This window comes from Aquarana catesbeiana, linkage group LG07 (assembly GCF_042186555.1).
Source record: "Aquarana catesbeiana isolate 2022-GZ linkage group LG07, ASM4218655v1, whole genome shotgun sequence".
NCBI lineage: Eukaryota > Metazoa > Chordata > Amphibia > Anura > Ranidae > Aquarana > Aquarana catesbeiana.
The window spans coordinates 122,463,588-122,479,947 of NC_133330.1; the positions used below are offsets into that span (position 1 = coordinate 122,463,588).

Consider the following 16,360-nt stretch of genomic DNA (forward strand, 5'->3'; position numbering starts at 1 on the left):
CCAGAACACAGTGACTGTTTGTACTTTTCTGCATCAGAGGCACATTAATGGTATATTAGTACATAGGAAAACTGAGGTTTATAGAAAAAAAAAACTTCCACTAGTTTCCTTTCTTTTTTGTAACTTTGAAGTGTCATTTATCGGCATTACTCTACTCTACGCCTCCTCATCAGTGCCGCCTATCAGTCCCAATCAGTGCCACCCATCAGTGTCCATCAGTGCTGCTTACCAGTGCACATCAGTGCCGCCTATCAGTGTCCCTCATTGCCGCCTATCAGTGCCCATAAAGGCTGCCCATCAGTACCACTCATTAGTGCCAACTATCAGTGCCCATCAGTGCCACCTATCAGTGCCCATCAATGCTGTGTATCAGTGGCGCCTATCAGTGCCCATCAGGTCTGCATATTAGTGCCTCCTCATCAGTGCCCTCTCATCAGTGCCAATCAGTGCCCATCAGTGTAGCCTATCATTGCCAGTCAGAGCAGCCTCATCAGCGCACATCAGTGAAGGAGAAAAATTACTTATTTACAACATTTTATAACAGAAACGAAGAAAAACGGGGGTTTTTTTTCAAAATTTTTGGGCATTTTTCATTTGTTTAGTAAAAAAGGGAAAAAAAACTCAGTGGTGATTAAATACCACCAAAAGAAAGCTCTATCTGTCTCAAAAAATTAGAAAGCTCTATCTGTCTCAAAAAAATGATAATTTTGTTTGGGTACAGCAGTGCACAATTGTCATTCAAAGTGTGATAATGCTGAAAGCTGAAAATTGACCTGGGCAGAAAGGGGGTGAAAGTGCCCTGTAAGTGGTTAAAAGAAGACTAATATTAGCCATTAGCACTTGTATTATTTGTCCCAGCTTGCAATTTTCAGCATCTATGTGTATTGCAGAAATGCAGTTGATAGGTTGTAATTACATATTTTCAAACCATTAGCAAAGCTATACTTGGGGTCAGTATAACTAAGAGAGTTGTTAAAAGTCCTATATGCGTTGGATTTTGCCATATGGTTGATTTAAGCAAGCAACCTTGCTTACCCTGATGGCTCCATGAGAAGCCTAACTCTTTTAAATTTGAGCCCACCTAAGCCTGTTGCTCCATTTTCCCCTCCCCTCTCTACTGGATCCAGAGCAGTTCTCCTACCTTGCTGGGATAAATGCCTGGCAGTCCACCTATGTTTTGGGCTGACGGCAGACTTGCTTACAAAGGTAGCAAGATTAGGGAACCCTGCTGTTTGTCCTTGGGGTGCTGGCATAACTGGTTAAATTCTGGTCCATGTGAGACCAGGGCTCCTCAGGAATGGGCAAGGGCATGAGAAGACCAGCAGACACAGACATGACAAGCCTCAACGCAGTCTTTGACATCCGAACGGAGAGTAGGCCACCAGTAGTGGCGACTGATGAGAAGGAAGGTTCGAAGGAACCCAGCATGACCTGCCACCTTGGAGTCATGTCCCCAATGAAGGATCTTAGCTCTTAGCTCAGTGGGGACGAAGGTCTTGCCAGGAGGAATTTTTGACTCCAGGGTGGTAGAATGGGCAAGGATACATGAAGTAGGGTTTATTGGCTCCGGTTCAGGGGTAAGCTCCTCATTCTGAATGTCAAAAGACCTAGAGAGTGCATCAGCCTGACTGTTGCAGGAACCAGGTTTAAACGTAATGGTGAAGTTAAAATGGGAAAAGAAGAGACTCCACCTGGCTTGTCTGGGATTCAATCGTTTGGCATTCTGTAAGTACTGCAGATTTTTATGGTCAGTGAAAGTTGTTATGAAATGTGGGGAACCCTCCAAGAGATGATGCCACTCCTCCAATGCCAATTTCATCGCAAGAAGTTCCCGATCACCAATAGCGTAATTCTTCTCTGTCTGAGAATTTTTTTGGGAGAAAAATGCACATAATTGACAAATTTCCCCAAAGGATTGAAGAATCACAGCTCCCACCCCAGTTGAGGAAGCAACCACTTCAATAAAAAAAATGGATCTCCAGGGTCAGGTCGCCTCAACAAAGGTCCAGACATGAAGGCCTGTTTCAAATCATGAAAGGCAGAGACAGCTTCAGGGGCCACTCCTTGGCATTAGCACCCTTCTTGGTCAAGGCGATAATAGGCGCAGCAATAGAGAAGTAATTCCTAATGAACTGCCTGTAATAATTAGTGAACCCAAGAAAGCGTTGTGTGGCCCTGAGGGCGGCAGGAAGAGGCCAGTTGGTAATGGCAGAGACCTTTCCAGGATCCATACGAAGACCCAAGTTAGAGACAAAGCATTACAGAAACAGGACTTCAGAACATTCAAATAAAAAATTTCTCCAGCTTGGCATACAGATTATTTTTTTGAAGGCGCTGAAGTACAATCTGGACATTCTGGTCTCTGTGAACAAACAGATTATGCGAAAAGATGAGAATGTCATCCAAGTAGATGACAACAAATTGGTAAAGCAGATCCCTGTAGATTTTCTTAACAAAGTTTTGGAACACCGCTGGGGCAGTACACAAACCAAAGGGCATGATCAAGTAATCGTAATGCCCATCTCTAGTGTTAAACGCAGTGTTCCATTCATCACCCTACCATCAGTGGTGTATTTAGGTTTTGTGCTGCCCTAGGCCTGACTGAGCTTGCACACCCCCTAATTTAAATATGCCCCACCCCTTCCTGTCAAGGCCACACCCCTTTCTTTTAAAGATCCGCCCTGTCATTTTCATTGGAGGAGGACAGAGGGACGCCGCGGGAAGAGGACAGAGAGGCATGTGGCATCTTTTCATTTGGGGAGTAAGGGGATATGTGCTAGTTGCTTTGGGAGGGGAGGATCAGACCCCCCTCACTAGCACATATCCTCTCCCCTCCCAAAGCACCCAGCACATATCCCCTTACCCCCCTTCCCCTCATCCATGTGTCATCTGTTATCTGCCCCCCTTCCCGGTTACTGTGTCCTCCTCCACTGTAAACTATACACAGACCTCAGACCGGCACGCGGCTCTTGCACTGAAGTCGTGTCCCTCCTCTGTGGCTCCTTCTCCTCCTGGCTGTGTACACTAGAACATTGGAGCCGAGAAGGAGGAGGAGCCGAGGAGTGTGTGTGGCTGACAGTGGGGAGAGAGGTGGCGACTGCTACGGAAAGCCGATCGCCGCTTGTGGGACCCCAGGTGGCAGATTTCCTGGGTGCCCACGCTAGCGCACTCTGGCTGCCAGTTACCGAAGCTCAGTGCCGGAACTTGTTGTGGGCTCTGGGACAGTGGCGTCACTAGGTTTGGTGTCACCTGGAGCTGTAAAAATTGTGTCCCCCCCCCTTAATTTTTGGACTGGAGGCCCAGCGTTGGAGCTCATTGTGGCGGTCAACAAGGCCTAGAGGATATCAGGTTAGGCACTTCCTAATGGCTCAGTCCCTGGGAACAGTAATGGATAATGGCCAACAGGCTCTCTTACCAGACCCAATGAAACCGCAACAGTGATCCCTCCAGCTGGACGTTCGCTCACTCTGGGTTGCCCAGGCGGACTCTGGTCAGTAGTGTAGCATGTCTGTACCCTGGCAGTGGCTTTATCTTTCTCCCCCTCTGGTGGTGCGGGTACAGCGTGGCTCTCTCTTTGGTGGTGCAGGAACAGTGTGACTCCCTCTCTGGTGGTGCAGGTACAGCGTGGCTCTCTGGTGGTGTGGGTACAGCGTGGCTCTCTGGTGGTGTGGGTACAGCGTGGCTCTCTGGTGGTGTGGGTACAGCGTGGCTCCCTGGTGGTGCGGGTACAGCGTGGCTCTCTGGTGGTGTGGGTACAGCGTGGCTCTCTGGTGGTGCGGGTACAGCGTGGCTCTCTCTGGTGGTGCGGGTACAGCGTGGCTCTCTCTGGTGGTGCGGGTACAGCGTGGCTCTCTCTGGTGGTGCGGGTACAGCGTGGCTCTCTCTGGTGGTGCGGGTACAGCGTGGCTCTCTGGTGGTGCGGGTACAGCGTGGCTCTCTGGTGGTGTGGGTACCTCGTGGCTCTCTGGTGGCGCGGGTACAGCGTGTCTCTGGTGGTGCGGGTACAGCGTGGCTCTCTGGTGGTGCGGGTACAGCGTGTCTCTGGTGGTGCGGGTACAGCGTGGCTCTCTGGTGGTGCGGGTACAGCGTGTCTCTGGTGGTGCGGGTACAGCGTGGCCCTCTGGTGGTGCGGGTACAGCGTGTCTCTGGTGGTGCGGGTACAGCGTGGCTCTCTGGTGGTGCGGGTACAGCATGGCTCTCTGGTGGTGCGGGTACAGCATGGCTCTCTGGTGGTGCGGGTACAGCGTGGCTCTCTGGTGGTGCGGGTACAGCGTGGCTCTCTGGTGGTGCGGGTACAGCGTGGCTCTCTGGTGGTGCGGGTACAGCGTGGCTCCCTCTTTTTCTCCTCTAACACCCCCCCCTCAGCAGAGTGCATGCATGCTGGGGGCTGTAGCATGTCTGTTGACACACAGGGCCGCCATTCTTCAGGGACTATTTTCCCATGATGCCCCCCAGAGTCTTCTGATTGGCCCTCTGCTGTGGCCAATCATGGGGAGGAAAACAGCGGTCAGGAAGCTGGGTGGCGGCATGGTGAAACCAATTAGAGCCGCTCTCTTTCTCTTCTCCCTTCAGCTGACAGAAAGGGGAGGGGGGGCAAGCGGGGGAGATACACAGACAGCCCGCATCTCTCCTCTCCCTGTCACAGCGCTGCTGATCCATTTGCCAGAGAACTCCCCCCGCTCGCCCCCCCTCCCCTTTCTGTCAGCTGAAGGGAGAAGAGAGAGGCATGTGGCATCTTTTCATTTGGGGAGTAAGGGGATATGTGCTAGTTGCTTTGGGAGGGGAGGATCAGACCCCCCTCACTAGCACATATCCTCTCCCCTCCCAAAGCACCCAGCACATATCCCCTTACCCCCCTTCCCCTCATCCATGTGTCATCTGTTATCTGCCCCCCTTCCCGGTTACTGTGTCCTCCTCCACTGTAAACTATACACAGACCTCAGACCGGCACGCGGCTCTTGCACTGAAGTCGTGTCCCTCCTCTGTGGCTCCTTCTCCTCCTGGCTGTGTACACTAGAACATTGGAGCCGAGAAGGAGGAGGAGCCGAGGAGTGTGTGTGGCTGACAGTGGGGAGAGAGGTGGCGACTGCTACGGAAAGCCGATCGCCGCTTGTGGGACCCCAGGTGGCAGATTTCCTGGGTGCCCACGCTAGCGCACTCTGGCTGCCAGTTACCGAAGCTCAGTGCCGGAACTTGTTGTGGGCTCTGGGACAGTGGCGTCACTAGGTTTGGTGTCACCTGGAGCTGTAAAAATTGTGTCCCCCCCCCTTAATTTTTGGACTGGAGGCCCAGCGTTGGAGCTCATTGTGGCGGTCAACAAGGCCTAGAGGATATCAGGTTAGGCACTTCCTAATGGCTCAGTCCCTGGGAACAGTAATGGATAATGGCCAACAGGCTCTCTTACCAGACCCAATGAAACCGCAACAGTGATCCCTCCAGCTGGACGTTCGCTCACTCTGGGTTGCCCAGGCGGACTCTGGTCAGTAGTGTAGCATGTCTGTACCCTGGCAGTGGCTTTATCTTTCTCCCCCTCTGGTGGTGCGGGTACAGCGTGGCTCTCTCTTTGGTGGTGCAGGAACAGTGTGACTCCCTCTCTGGTGGTGCAGGTACAGCGTGGCTCTCTGGTGGTGTGGGTACAGCGTGGCTCTCTGGTGGTGTGGGTACAGCGTGGCTCTCTGGTGGTGTGGGTACAGCGTGGCTCCCTGGTGGTGCGGGTACAGCGTGGCTCTCTGGTGGTGTGGGTACAGCGTGGCTCTCTGGTGGTGCGGGTACAGCGTGGCTCTCTCTGGTGGTGCGGGTACAGCGTGGCTCTCTCTGGTGGTGCGGGTACAGCGTGGCTCTCTCTGGTGGTGCGGGTACAGCGTGGCTCTCTCTGGTGGTGCGGGTACAGCGTGGCTCTCTGGTGGTGCGGGTACAGCGTGGCTCTCTGGTGGTGTGGGTACCTCGTGGCTCTCTGGTGGCGCGGGTACAGCGTGTCTCTGGTGGTACGGGTACAGCGTGGCTCTCTGGTGGTGCGGGTACAGCGTGTCTCTGGTGGTGCGGGTACAGCGTGGCTCTCTGGTGGTGCGGGTACAGCGTGTCTCTGGTGGTGCGGGTACAGCGTGGCCCTCTGGTGGTGCGGGTACAGCGTGTCTCTGGTGGTGCGGGTACAGCGTGGCTCTCTGGTGGTGCGGGTACAGCATGGCTCTCTGGTGGTGCGGGTACAGCATGGCTCTCTGGTGGTGCGGGTACAGCGTGGCTCTCTGGTGGTGCGGGTACAGCGTGGCTCTCTGGTGGTGCGGGTACAGCGTGGCTCTCTGGTGGTGCGGGTACAGCGTGGCTCCCTCTTTTTCTCCTCTAACACCCCCCCCTCAGCAGAGTGCATGCATGCTGGGGGCTGTAGCATGTCTGTTGACACACAGGGCCGCCATTCTTCAGGGACTATTTTCCCATGATGCCCCCCAGAGTCTTCTGATTGGCCCTCTGCTGTGGCCAATCATGGGGAGGAAAACAGCGGTCAGGAAGCTGGGTGGCGGCATGGTGAAACCAATTAGAGCCGCTCTCTTTCTCTTCTCCCTTCAGCTGACAGAAAGGGGAGGGGGGGCAAGCGGGGGAGATACACAGACAGCCCGCATCTCTCCTCTCCCTGTCACAGCGCTGCTGATCCATTTGCCAGAGAACTCCCCCCGCTCGCCCCCCCTCCCCTTTCTGTCAGCTGAAGGGAGAAGAGAGAGAGCGGCTCTAATTGGTTTCGCTGTGCCGCCGCCCAGCTTCCTGATCGCTGTTTTCCTCCCCATGATTGGCCACAGCAGAGGGCCAATCGGAGACAGATTTACAGCTTTACGAAGGGGCGGCTTGACAGTTCTTACTTTAACTACTTTCTAGCCCCCTCCGCACCCGCACTGCTAAGCTGTACTCCCCAGATGGTGGCCCTGCTGTGCGGGAAGAGGGCGCCGCTGCCATTTTCGGGGGGGGCGGCTTTTTGCCGCCCCCCGCACAGTGCCGCCCTAGGCCTGGGCCTTGTTGGCCTAGGCCAAGACACAGCACTGCCTACCATATTCGGATCAGATTGTATGCCCCCCTGAGATCCAACTTAGTAAAAATGGAGGAACCTCTCAACTTGTCAAATAGTTCTGATACTAAAAGGTAGGGGGTATTGATTTTTGATTGTTACTGCATTTAGGCCTCAATAGTCAATGCAGGGTCTTAAAGTACCATCCTTTTTGGCAACAAAAAAGAATCCTGCTCCCGCAGGCAGTGAGGGTTTCCAGATTAATCTTTTTTCTAGATTTTCTGCAACATACTCTGACATGGCCTGGGTCTCTGAGATGGACAGGGGTTAGGTACGACCCCTGGGCAGAGTTGCTCCAGGAAGAAGGTTAATGGCACAGTCAAAGGACCTGTGAGGAGGAAGCACCTCAGCTGACTTTTTACAGAACACATCACGTAAATTGCTATATGCAGCGCGAAGGGCAGAGGATACTGAGGTGGTAGCCATGAGAAGTCTCTCCTTAGGGGCAACCTTGAGTATGCAGGATGAGAAACAGGAGGGACCCCAAGCCAGGATCTGCTCAGAAGTCCAGTCAACGTGTGGAGAGTGGAGCTGCAACTAAGGAAGCCCCAATACAATAGGTGTTGAAACCTTAGGTAGGATAAGGAAGGATATCCACTCCTGGTGGAGTTACCCTACTGACATCTTAACAGGGAGGGTCTGGAAGCGGATAGGGCCCCCTGGAAGAACAGTGACATCAATCGCCGAGACCACCAATGGAGTGGTGAGGGGTGAAAGGGTGAGGTTCATGGAAGATGCAGTTCTCCAGCCCATAAAATTGCCAGCGGCTCCGGAATCCAGATAAGCCAAGACCGAGTGGGAGGAAGCGCCAACATGAAGAAACACCAAAGATGACTTTTCTGGGTCCAATACTCCACCTTCCAGATATGTTAGAACCGAGCGTTTCCTGGACAAAACAAGCATGTGTCACGAAAATGACCTTTGCCCCCACAATAGAGACACAGGCCCTGAGTTCTGCACCTAGTATGTTCCTGGTCCGGCCCAGCTGTATGGGTTCCTCAACTGGCAGGGGATGCTCCACGGGTCAAAGAGAGGAGAGCTCAGGCTGACTAAGGACCAAGGAGTGCTGGCGTCACTTTTCTAGGATCCTTTCCTGAAAGCGAATATCGATCTGGTTACACAAGGAGATGATTTCGACCAGATCAGCGGGGGTGGTTCTTCCCACTAATTAATCCTTCACTCTATCAGAAAGGCCATGCAAAAAGATTGCGACTAAGGCTACATTGTTCCAGCTCAGCTCAGCAGTCAGTTCAGCAGTCAGTATGCAGAAATTAAGAGCATACCATCCCACAGAAGCAGACTCTTGGCAGAGACGTAAAAGGGCGCTGGCCGCTGAAGAGTCACGACCTGGTTCCTCGAAGATATTCCAAAAAAAATTTCAAGAAATTAGACAGGCTGGAAACCACTGGATCATTCCTCATTTCCACAGAGGGGCAGCCCAGGCTAAAGTCTTGCCGGACAGGAGAGAAATAATATAAGCCACCTTTGCCCCATCAGACGGGAAGTTTTGAGGCTGGAGTTTGAAATGAATGGTACACTGGCTAAGGAACCCTCTGCAGGCTTTGAAGTCCCCAGAGTATCGGGACGGAGCTGGTAAGTGCAAAGGGTTAGCGGCTGTAACTGTAACAGGAGCCGATACAGCAGCAGATTGCGGTTGAGGTTGTCGAAATGAAATCCTAAGGAGGCTTGAAGTTGTTCAAAGCAGGAAGCCAGATCCTGAAGGAATCGCATCACCTGGGCCTGATTAGATTCCTGGGTCTTGAGTCTGCGGACTATACCCTGCAGCTGATCATTGGCAGGTAGCGGCACATCAGCTGGGTCCATGGTATGAAAGTATTACTGTAGTCATGACACTTACGTGAAAGCTCTGCTGCACCAGGAGGCAATTGTAGCAGTTCCATATCAGGAACAATTTTCAGATATGCATTCCTTCCTTTTTCAGAGCAAAAGAAAATCAGGGTACTGGAGATCACTGATAGACGTAAAGTTTCTGAACAAGTTTCTGAAGAAAGAGCACTTCAAGATGGAGTCTTTCCAAACAGTCCTGAAAGTGGTTCATCTGGGAGATTAGATCCTTTGGATTGATTTGAAACATGGCTAGTTTCACATTCCTATTCATCCAGATTTTCAAAGATTTCTGCGCTTCTCAGTCACCCAGGTCCACTTTCAGTTTTTTTGTCTTTCATTTGGCCTTACATGGTCCAGGCACTTCACGAAAACACTGCAGCCCTGGTGGCCCTCCTTTGAGAAAATGGGGTGCAAATAAATTACCTCAGCCTTGGAAAGATTTAGCTGGATAATCAATATGGAAAAAAGTAATTTTGCACTCACTTGAGAACTTCTTTACCTGGGAGCATGGATAGGTACACAAAGCAATACTTCCACCTACAAAATTTTTGTCCACTTCAGAGAGGGTTGCTAAGCTCTAGGGGCCTAGTATCTCTGGGCTTTGCAACGCTAAAAACTCATAGGGACTATGATGGCCCCTATTCCAATGGTCAAATGGGCCCAGTGGAAAGCATGCTTTTTTCAATGCAGCTTCTTCAGTCAGTGGCAGTTGGAGGATCTGAATCAATGAATTCTGATTACAATGAAGCTGAGTTGGAGTAGAACCTTTTGTGTTGCAGCCCCCTCTTGCCGATATCTTGGCTGACAATTCCATGAAATGCTAGTCAGACAGGCTGGGGGGCTGTCTACCAGGCAAATTGGACAAAAGGTTGGCAGACCTTTCCAGTATCAAGAGTGTTCTCCAATATTTTGGAGTTGAAGGCAACCTTTGGTGCCCTCAGCCTTCCAACATCTGGTTTAGGGGGCTCTGTTTGGCTGAGCCTGGAAAATACCACAGCAATGGCATATGTAAGGAAGCAGGGTGGCACTCAGAGGCCTTCTTTACTAAAGGAAGTGACCTCAATTATGGATTGAGCTCAGGACATCCTTTGTCATCTTTCAGCAGTATACATACCAGGTCAGAGCAACTTACAGGCCAAGTAAATCATTGAGATCTCACCTAGATAACAAGTGGTGCCTGCACTCTCAAGTCCTCCACAGCTTAACGGCCTGGGCTTTTTTTTTTTCTGGAGTTGGACCTCTTTGCATCCCCAGCCAACATAAAGCTACAAAAGTTCAAGTGCTGGATTTTTTTGCTTCAGACACATTCGAGGTAGAAGTTTCTATTTTGGCACCTTACATTGAAGGCTGTCTTTTTGGTGGCTGTCTGGCATCAGCCAGAAAAGGGCCTCTGAATTTGCAGCACTTGGGTTTAAAGAACCCTTTATGACCTTCCTAGCAGACAGAATGGTATTAGTCACAATGTTAAGGTTCACCTCCAAAACTGATTCCAAGTTTCACATGAATCAGGAGATTTGCCTATGTTCTTCTAGCCGTCTGGATGTTGGCAAAACTCTGAGATCTTGATGATATCAGGTCTTCTAATCATCTATATGTCATTACAGCAGGAGCAAATAAGGGCTCTAGTGCATCAAGCAGACTCATAGCCTCTTGGATAGTGAAGTCCATAGCATTGGCTTACAGGTTCAAGGGGTTGTTGATACCAGAAGGAGTGAGAGTGCACTCCGTCAGCATCTCGGGCAGCAGCATATCAATTCTCACCTGAAACAATCTGAAAGGCACCCACATGGTTTTCTAATAATACCTTCACGTCGTATCGGCAGCATTTACTACTGTCGAATTCAGTGATTGCTTTGGCCATTGTTCACAATTAAAATTGCTTTCTGTAATCACCCCCCCTCCCCTTTGTTGTGGGGAGTTATTTTCCATGTGTGCTCTTCATACTTACTGCATTCTTGAGGAACTAGTTACGTAACACCGGACTTGGGGTGGGTTCACATTTTTGAGTTGGGGTTCTATTAGTGCTGGGGGTGGGTGGGGTCTACCCGTGTATACTGCCATGGAGCTCATCGGGAAAGTAAAATTGCAGTAAATAAGAACAATTTTCATTTTTTGTTTTTATACAGCACTGACCTTCAGTGGAGTGTCTGAAAGCATAAACTAATGTTAATATGATAAGAGAGAGGACGATTTGAGACATGCACAAATGTCTTTGAGCGTTCTATGAAAGAAGGCAACCCTGTATTAATTTTATATGTTTACTCTCTGCTCATCCATGCAGACCAACTGTGAACTAGCATAAGAAGCATGTGCATCTTTGTTTGCAGGTAACATAATGAAAAATAAAAATATATTTGAACTGGCAGAACTGTTGATAATTCCAGTTTTAATTCAAGAACAGCATGTTTAAGGGAAAGATACACTTTAAAATCTTTTTTTGTTGCTTTATTTGACCAATAATTTGACCAATTACATTAGAGTATTGTAAAAGGCAACATATTATTAAACCTGATGCTATAAATATAAGAATTACTTTAAGCCCAGGTTCACATTGATGCGATTTGGCATGCAAATTGACATGTCTATTGCTGGCAATGGCACCATCCGAATAGGTGCAACACCAACTTTTCAGCACCACACTGATTCCCAAAAGTAGTTTCTGTACTACTTTTGGTGACTTTGGGTGTAATTTTAATAGACATCTGTGCAGAAACCCGCACAGATGTCTCTGAAATCGCCCCCCGAAGTTGGACTGATATGCGGGTATGAAATTGTGCTAGTTCAGCTGAATGATTTCAATCTCGCAGCAGTGTGAACCTAGCCTTAAAGGCAGTTTTCAAAGCACACCAGGTTCTAATTATAAAAAGTTTGCATAGCCACTCGTCCAGTGAATCTGCATGCCTGTTTGTTCTGTGTGAATTTGGCAAAAATGAATGTTGTTTAGGCTATTTTCTCTTCTCAATGAATGTTCTTTTATTATTTGCAGTGGTAAAATACCACATTACAGCTGCTAGATGGAGTAGAGGAGCATTGGAAATATATACATCTTTGTAACAAGAGATACAATGTAACAATTCTAAAGAATGGTAGACAGAATTAGCAAATAAACTGTCAGGTCTCCTTAAGGCTAGGTGACAGATGCACACAGTTGGGATCAGGAGTGCACTGCAAGGTAGTGGACCCTATGACTGACTGCTACAGATGGGAGTCAGGGTGGTAAGGAAGGCAGGGCCACTGGAACACCAACACGGATCCCACCTGGGTTAGAGTACAAGATTCCCTAGAGCGCGGAGTCTAAGAGCCTGCAGGTGTTCACCAGAGCCTGTAGTGGTGAGGATGGACTGGGCTGCAACTGGCTCCAGGTTGCGATCCCCAGGGTCCCCCAGCTCACACCCACAGTAGGCAACAGGAGGATAGGGATAGTAAGGGAATAATCCATGGTCGGGGCCACAAGCAGACAACGACAACAGAGTTCACGCCAAAGGTTCAGGGTCACAGGTAAACAGGGATAGTCAGGGACACGCCAAAGGTCAGGGTCAAGAGCAGACAGGAATAGTTGAGAACACGCCAACGTCGGTAACAGAAACAAACGTAGAGCACATGGCAGGCAGGAAACAAGAAGCCAGATACACAAAGGTTGATCAGCAGGGCTGGCCTGCAGCGCAGAGGTTAATATAGAGTTCTCTGATAGGAGCTGGGGTGGAGCCACGCTAGAGGAGAGATTATAGAAGCAGTCAGGTGAGAGTCAGCTGGTCTCTAGAGATGAACACATGGAGATAGGTAAGCTGACAGACAAAACTCTATTGCATAACCATCACATAAACTTAACCAATGGTTACATTTTTTTGCAAATTTTCTCTAGAATTGTTTCATTGTATCTCTTGTTACAAAGAAATATACATCTCTTATGTCCCTCCACTTCATTTACAGGCCATATTGTGGTATTTTGCTATTGTAAAATAAAAAAACATTTGTTCAGAAATAGTCTATACAGCAATAGTTTTGCCCAATTCGCACAGAATAAACGTACATGCATACATTTTTTACAAACAGTCCCCACAGTGTCAAGCAAAAACACATTATATCCATATTTTAAATGTTAAAACTACGAGGCATGCAACAATCTTAGTTTATGATTATTGTACATTATTATCATTATTTAAAGTCATCATAATGCATCAAAGTCAATATATCTAAAAGTAAATATACTGTAAAAATAATTTGAAAACATTTGTTTTCATATAAACATATTGTAAAGTAAATTAGTATAGTGCAAATCCATTCAACGGATTTGCACTAAACTTTACTTACATAGTAAAGTTTTCCTCTAAGAAACAACGGTTCCGTAGAAGTCCAGCCCAAAGCTGTACCCCAATTATTCCAAATATAAAGAAGACAAAGAAACACAGAAGGAGTACGTTTCCTAGCATAGGCAGTGTGTCCAGTAGCAAATTCACCAAGATTCTCATACCTGTGTAGGGAAAGAGAAAAAAAAGAGCAGAAAGGAGGAAGAAAATGAGGGATTTCAAGAAGGGAGTAAAAAAAAGTATCAGCTAGATACACAGTATCAACAAAAAGCAAAGAACACATTCCTGAAAAGAAACAATTTAAATGGTTTTCATTTTGAAAAGTGGATCCTTGCTTTATAACCCATTTTTAAATTTAGGGCCTCCGTTTCTCTATACTACACGACAATACCAGATTTTATCTCATATATTACTACAGGAGAATCCTGAAACTACAATTGTAATCAGTAAAAAGGAGGCATGTAAAGGATAAGGGGTTCACAGTCTCAAGCAGGGGTCCAATCTTCTGTTAAATTGGAAGAAAACCCTTTTGATTTTGGTGATGAAAATGAGTCTTTCCTGTAATAAATGGGTTTATCTAAATATCCAAATGTCCTGACCCCCTCATACAATAAAATATCAACCCAGCACATGAAAAGCAATGGGCACACCACAGCACACGAATGGAAAAACCTGTCATTACAACCCACATGCTACAGTATGACTTAAAAGTTAAATCTTCCTGTGCATGCAAAATTTAGAAATCTTATTTTTAGAATGGATAGGACAGTTCAGAATGTGTTCATTCTGGCTTTTTTAAATTAACTCTTATCTGCAGAATTTCTTTAAAACTTACTTAAAGAAAATTTTATTAAATGGTTAGAGCCTCTGTCAAGAGTTATCACTATCTATCTATTTATCTTAGCATTGTGGATTTCCACTGCTGGAGCTGTTGTACTGTTGGTATGCTGAGCCAAAAGTTTTAATGTTTTTTGATTATTGACATGTCATCAGTGTGCAGATTCATAATTCTAGCTTCCTTCTTATTTCAATAGCTGCATATTTGTTCCAGGTTTGTAGTTCTTAAAGTATAAGAATCATAAAATCACAAAGACATCCTGGAAGCCAGTATTTTCAGAAAAATTATATAGTAAATGCACTTAGTAGAAAAAGCTGAAGTAGTAAAATATGGTTCAGTTGACAGAAGAGATGAGCCAAATGAATCCTGGTTTGTTTAGTGACACATTCACCAAACTACTTGGCAATTTCAATGGAAATCCAAAGGTGTCTCATGGGTTCACTCCTTCATTCTGGTGACCCCTGGGTGGTGATTGAGGATGTGGCAACCTACTGGACTTTAAATCATTTCTAACCATGGTTGTCTATACACTTTCACCTCACAGTATGGGTGAGAATTCCTTATATATAATGTTAATGTATAAACTGATATATATATATTGTTATACATCAAAAATAAGGTTGAAATGTAGAAGTTATGTCTCTACATGGTCTACACCCTTGAGGAAGAGAAAATAATTCACAATTCGAAATGCATTGGGTGTTTCTGTCATGCTATATATCTACTCGCTGACTTTAGATGTCGGCGAACACCCGAATTTGTGGGGTGCTTGGTGGGATGTTCGTCCAGTGCATTCTAAGCCCTGATTGGGCAAAGCTTTGCCCAATCAAGGCACAGTGAATAACAGGATACCGTAGTTAAGGAGTGGGTCGGGAAGCTGGCCGTGGCATCCTTAACAACAGATGAGTCATCAGCTATCAATGGACTTCCCCACTAACAGCTGAATAATAAAAAAAAAAAAAAAATGGCAAGGGGTTCCCCCTAAAATCCATACCAGAACCTTAGGTCTGGTATGGATTTTGAGGGGAACCCCCACACCAATTTTTTTTTAAATAATGGTGTGGGCCCCCCCCCAAAATCCATACCAGACCCTTATCCGAGCATGCAAAGGGGGGGGCCAGAGCACGGCACCTTTTTGCATATGTGCATATGTGGTGGGATTGTCCTAAATTTTAGGCCTTCTGGCTAGACATCCGAGCCCAGATTAATGTGATCCTAGATATTGATAGCCTTGATTTTCCACTGCATTACTTACTCCATGTTTCTTCCATTCCTCTTAGCCATTATAGGAAGAGCATACTGCCACACCTCTTGAATGCTGCAAGGTGCTTGATCCCGATCTCATGGAAAAGGACCCAGGTTACCTGCCGCTCTCACTCTGACAGGCCCTATTGTCTGAGATGACCATTTCTACTGCCGATGATAGGTATAGCATGACTTGCTACTCAAGATTACCGATCTGCGCCCTACTTGTATTTGAGATTTGAATTCTTTTGTTTTCCTCCGCCCTGGTTTCTGGGTGCTTGGTTTTTTTTTTTTTTCTTTTTTTTTTCCTCCAAAACAAACAGCTGAGAGGACCCCATACCATATGGCAAGGTACTCCCTTGGCTGTTTAATGACTCAGGTGTACCACCCTGGTGTGTCTAAAGGGCTTTTGGTTCTGGCAGCCTATGGTCTGATTGCTGAAGGTACATTTATATCAGTGTTTTGGAAAATGTCGACCTACCAAGTTGATAGATTTGCTTAGCTGCCTGGCTTCCACCTTTGCCACCTGCGCCTGCTCTACCAGACTCCCCAATCTCTTTTGTGCGTTGGTCATATGTCATATTTTTACCTACTTGCTGTATTAGTTATATCCTGACCCATAAAGGGCCTTGAACCTTTGTCTTTGTTCGAAATTACTCTTTTGCACACGTTTGATTATTGTCAGCTGTGTATTGTCTTTGTTGCACTATTTTTGTGCATTGTGTTGTTTCTTTTTCTTATGCAAAATGTTGTGAAAAATCCTTTCTATAAATAAGAATTACTTAAAAAAACAGTAATCCAAAAAAAGAAGAAAAAAGGAGGAAGCAGGGCACTGGTAATGAAGTACCACTCAGCCTCCCCACAGAAAACACACCACCGCCCCACCCCTCTTTGTGCGATAGGAGTCCCCTAATCCTGACATTCCAAACAGAAATAATAATAGAGAGCATACAGTGCAAAGATGTTCAGGACATTATTAGAGGAACCAATTCGGACCCCACATAAGCTGCCCCCCCCCCCCCGCCTGGAGAACTGGTACTGTCATAACATCAAAGGCCTTTAGAGCAGCCT

General features: G+C 47.4%; 1 protein-coding gene across 2 annotated transcripts in view; it reads right to left on the reverse strand.

The window, feature by feature from the left end:
• CACNA1I (calcium voltage-gated channel subunit alpha1 I) overlaps positions 1-16,360 on the reverse strand; it is a 3,871,666-nt gene that overhangs the window by 3,030,962 nt on the left and 824,344 nt on the right. For both annotated transcript variants that reach the window (XM_073592660.1, XM_073592661.1), the window contains one exon: positions 13,211-13,370. In XM_073592660.1, coding sequence (XP_073448761.1) covers positions 13,211-13,370 — 160 coding nt within the window. The remainder of the gene's footprint in view (positions 1-13,210; positions 13,371-16,360) is intronic.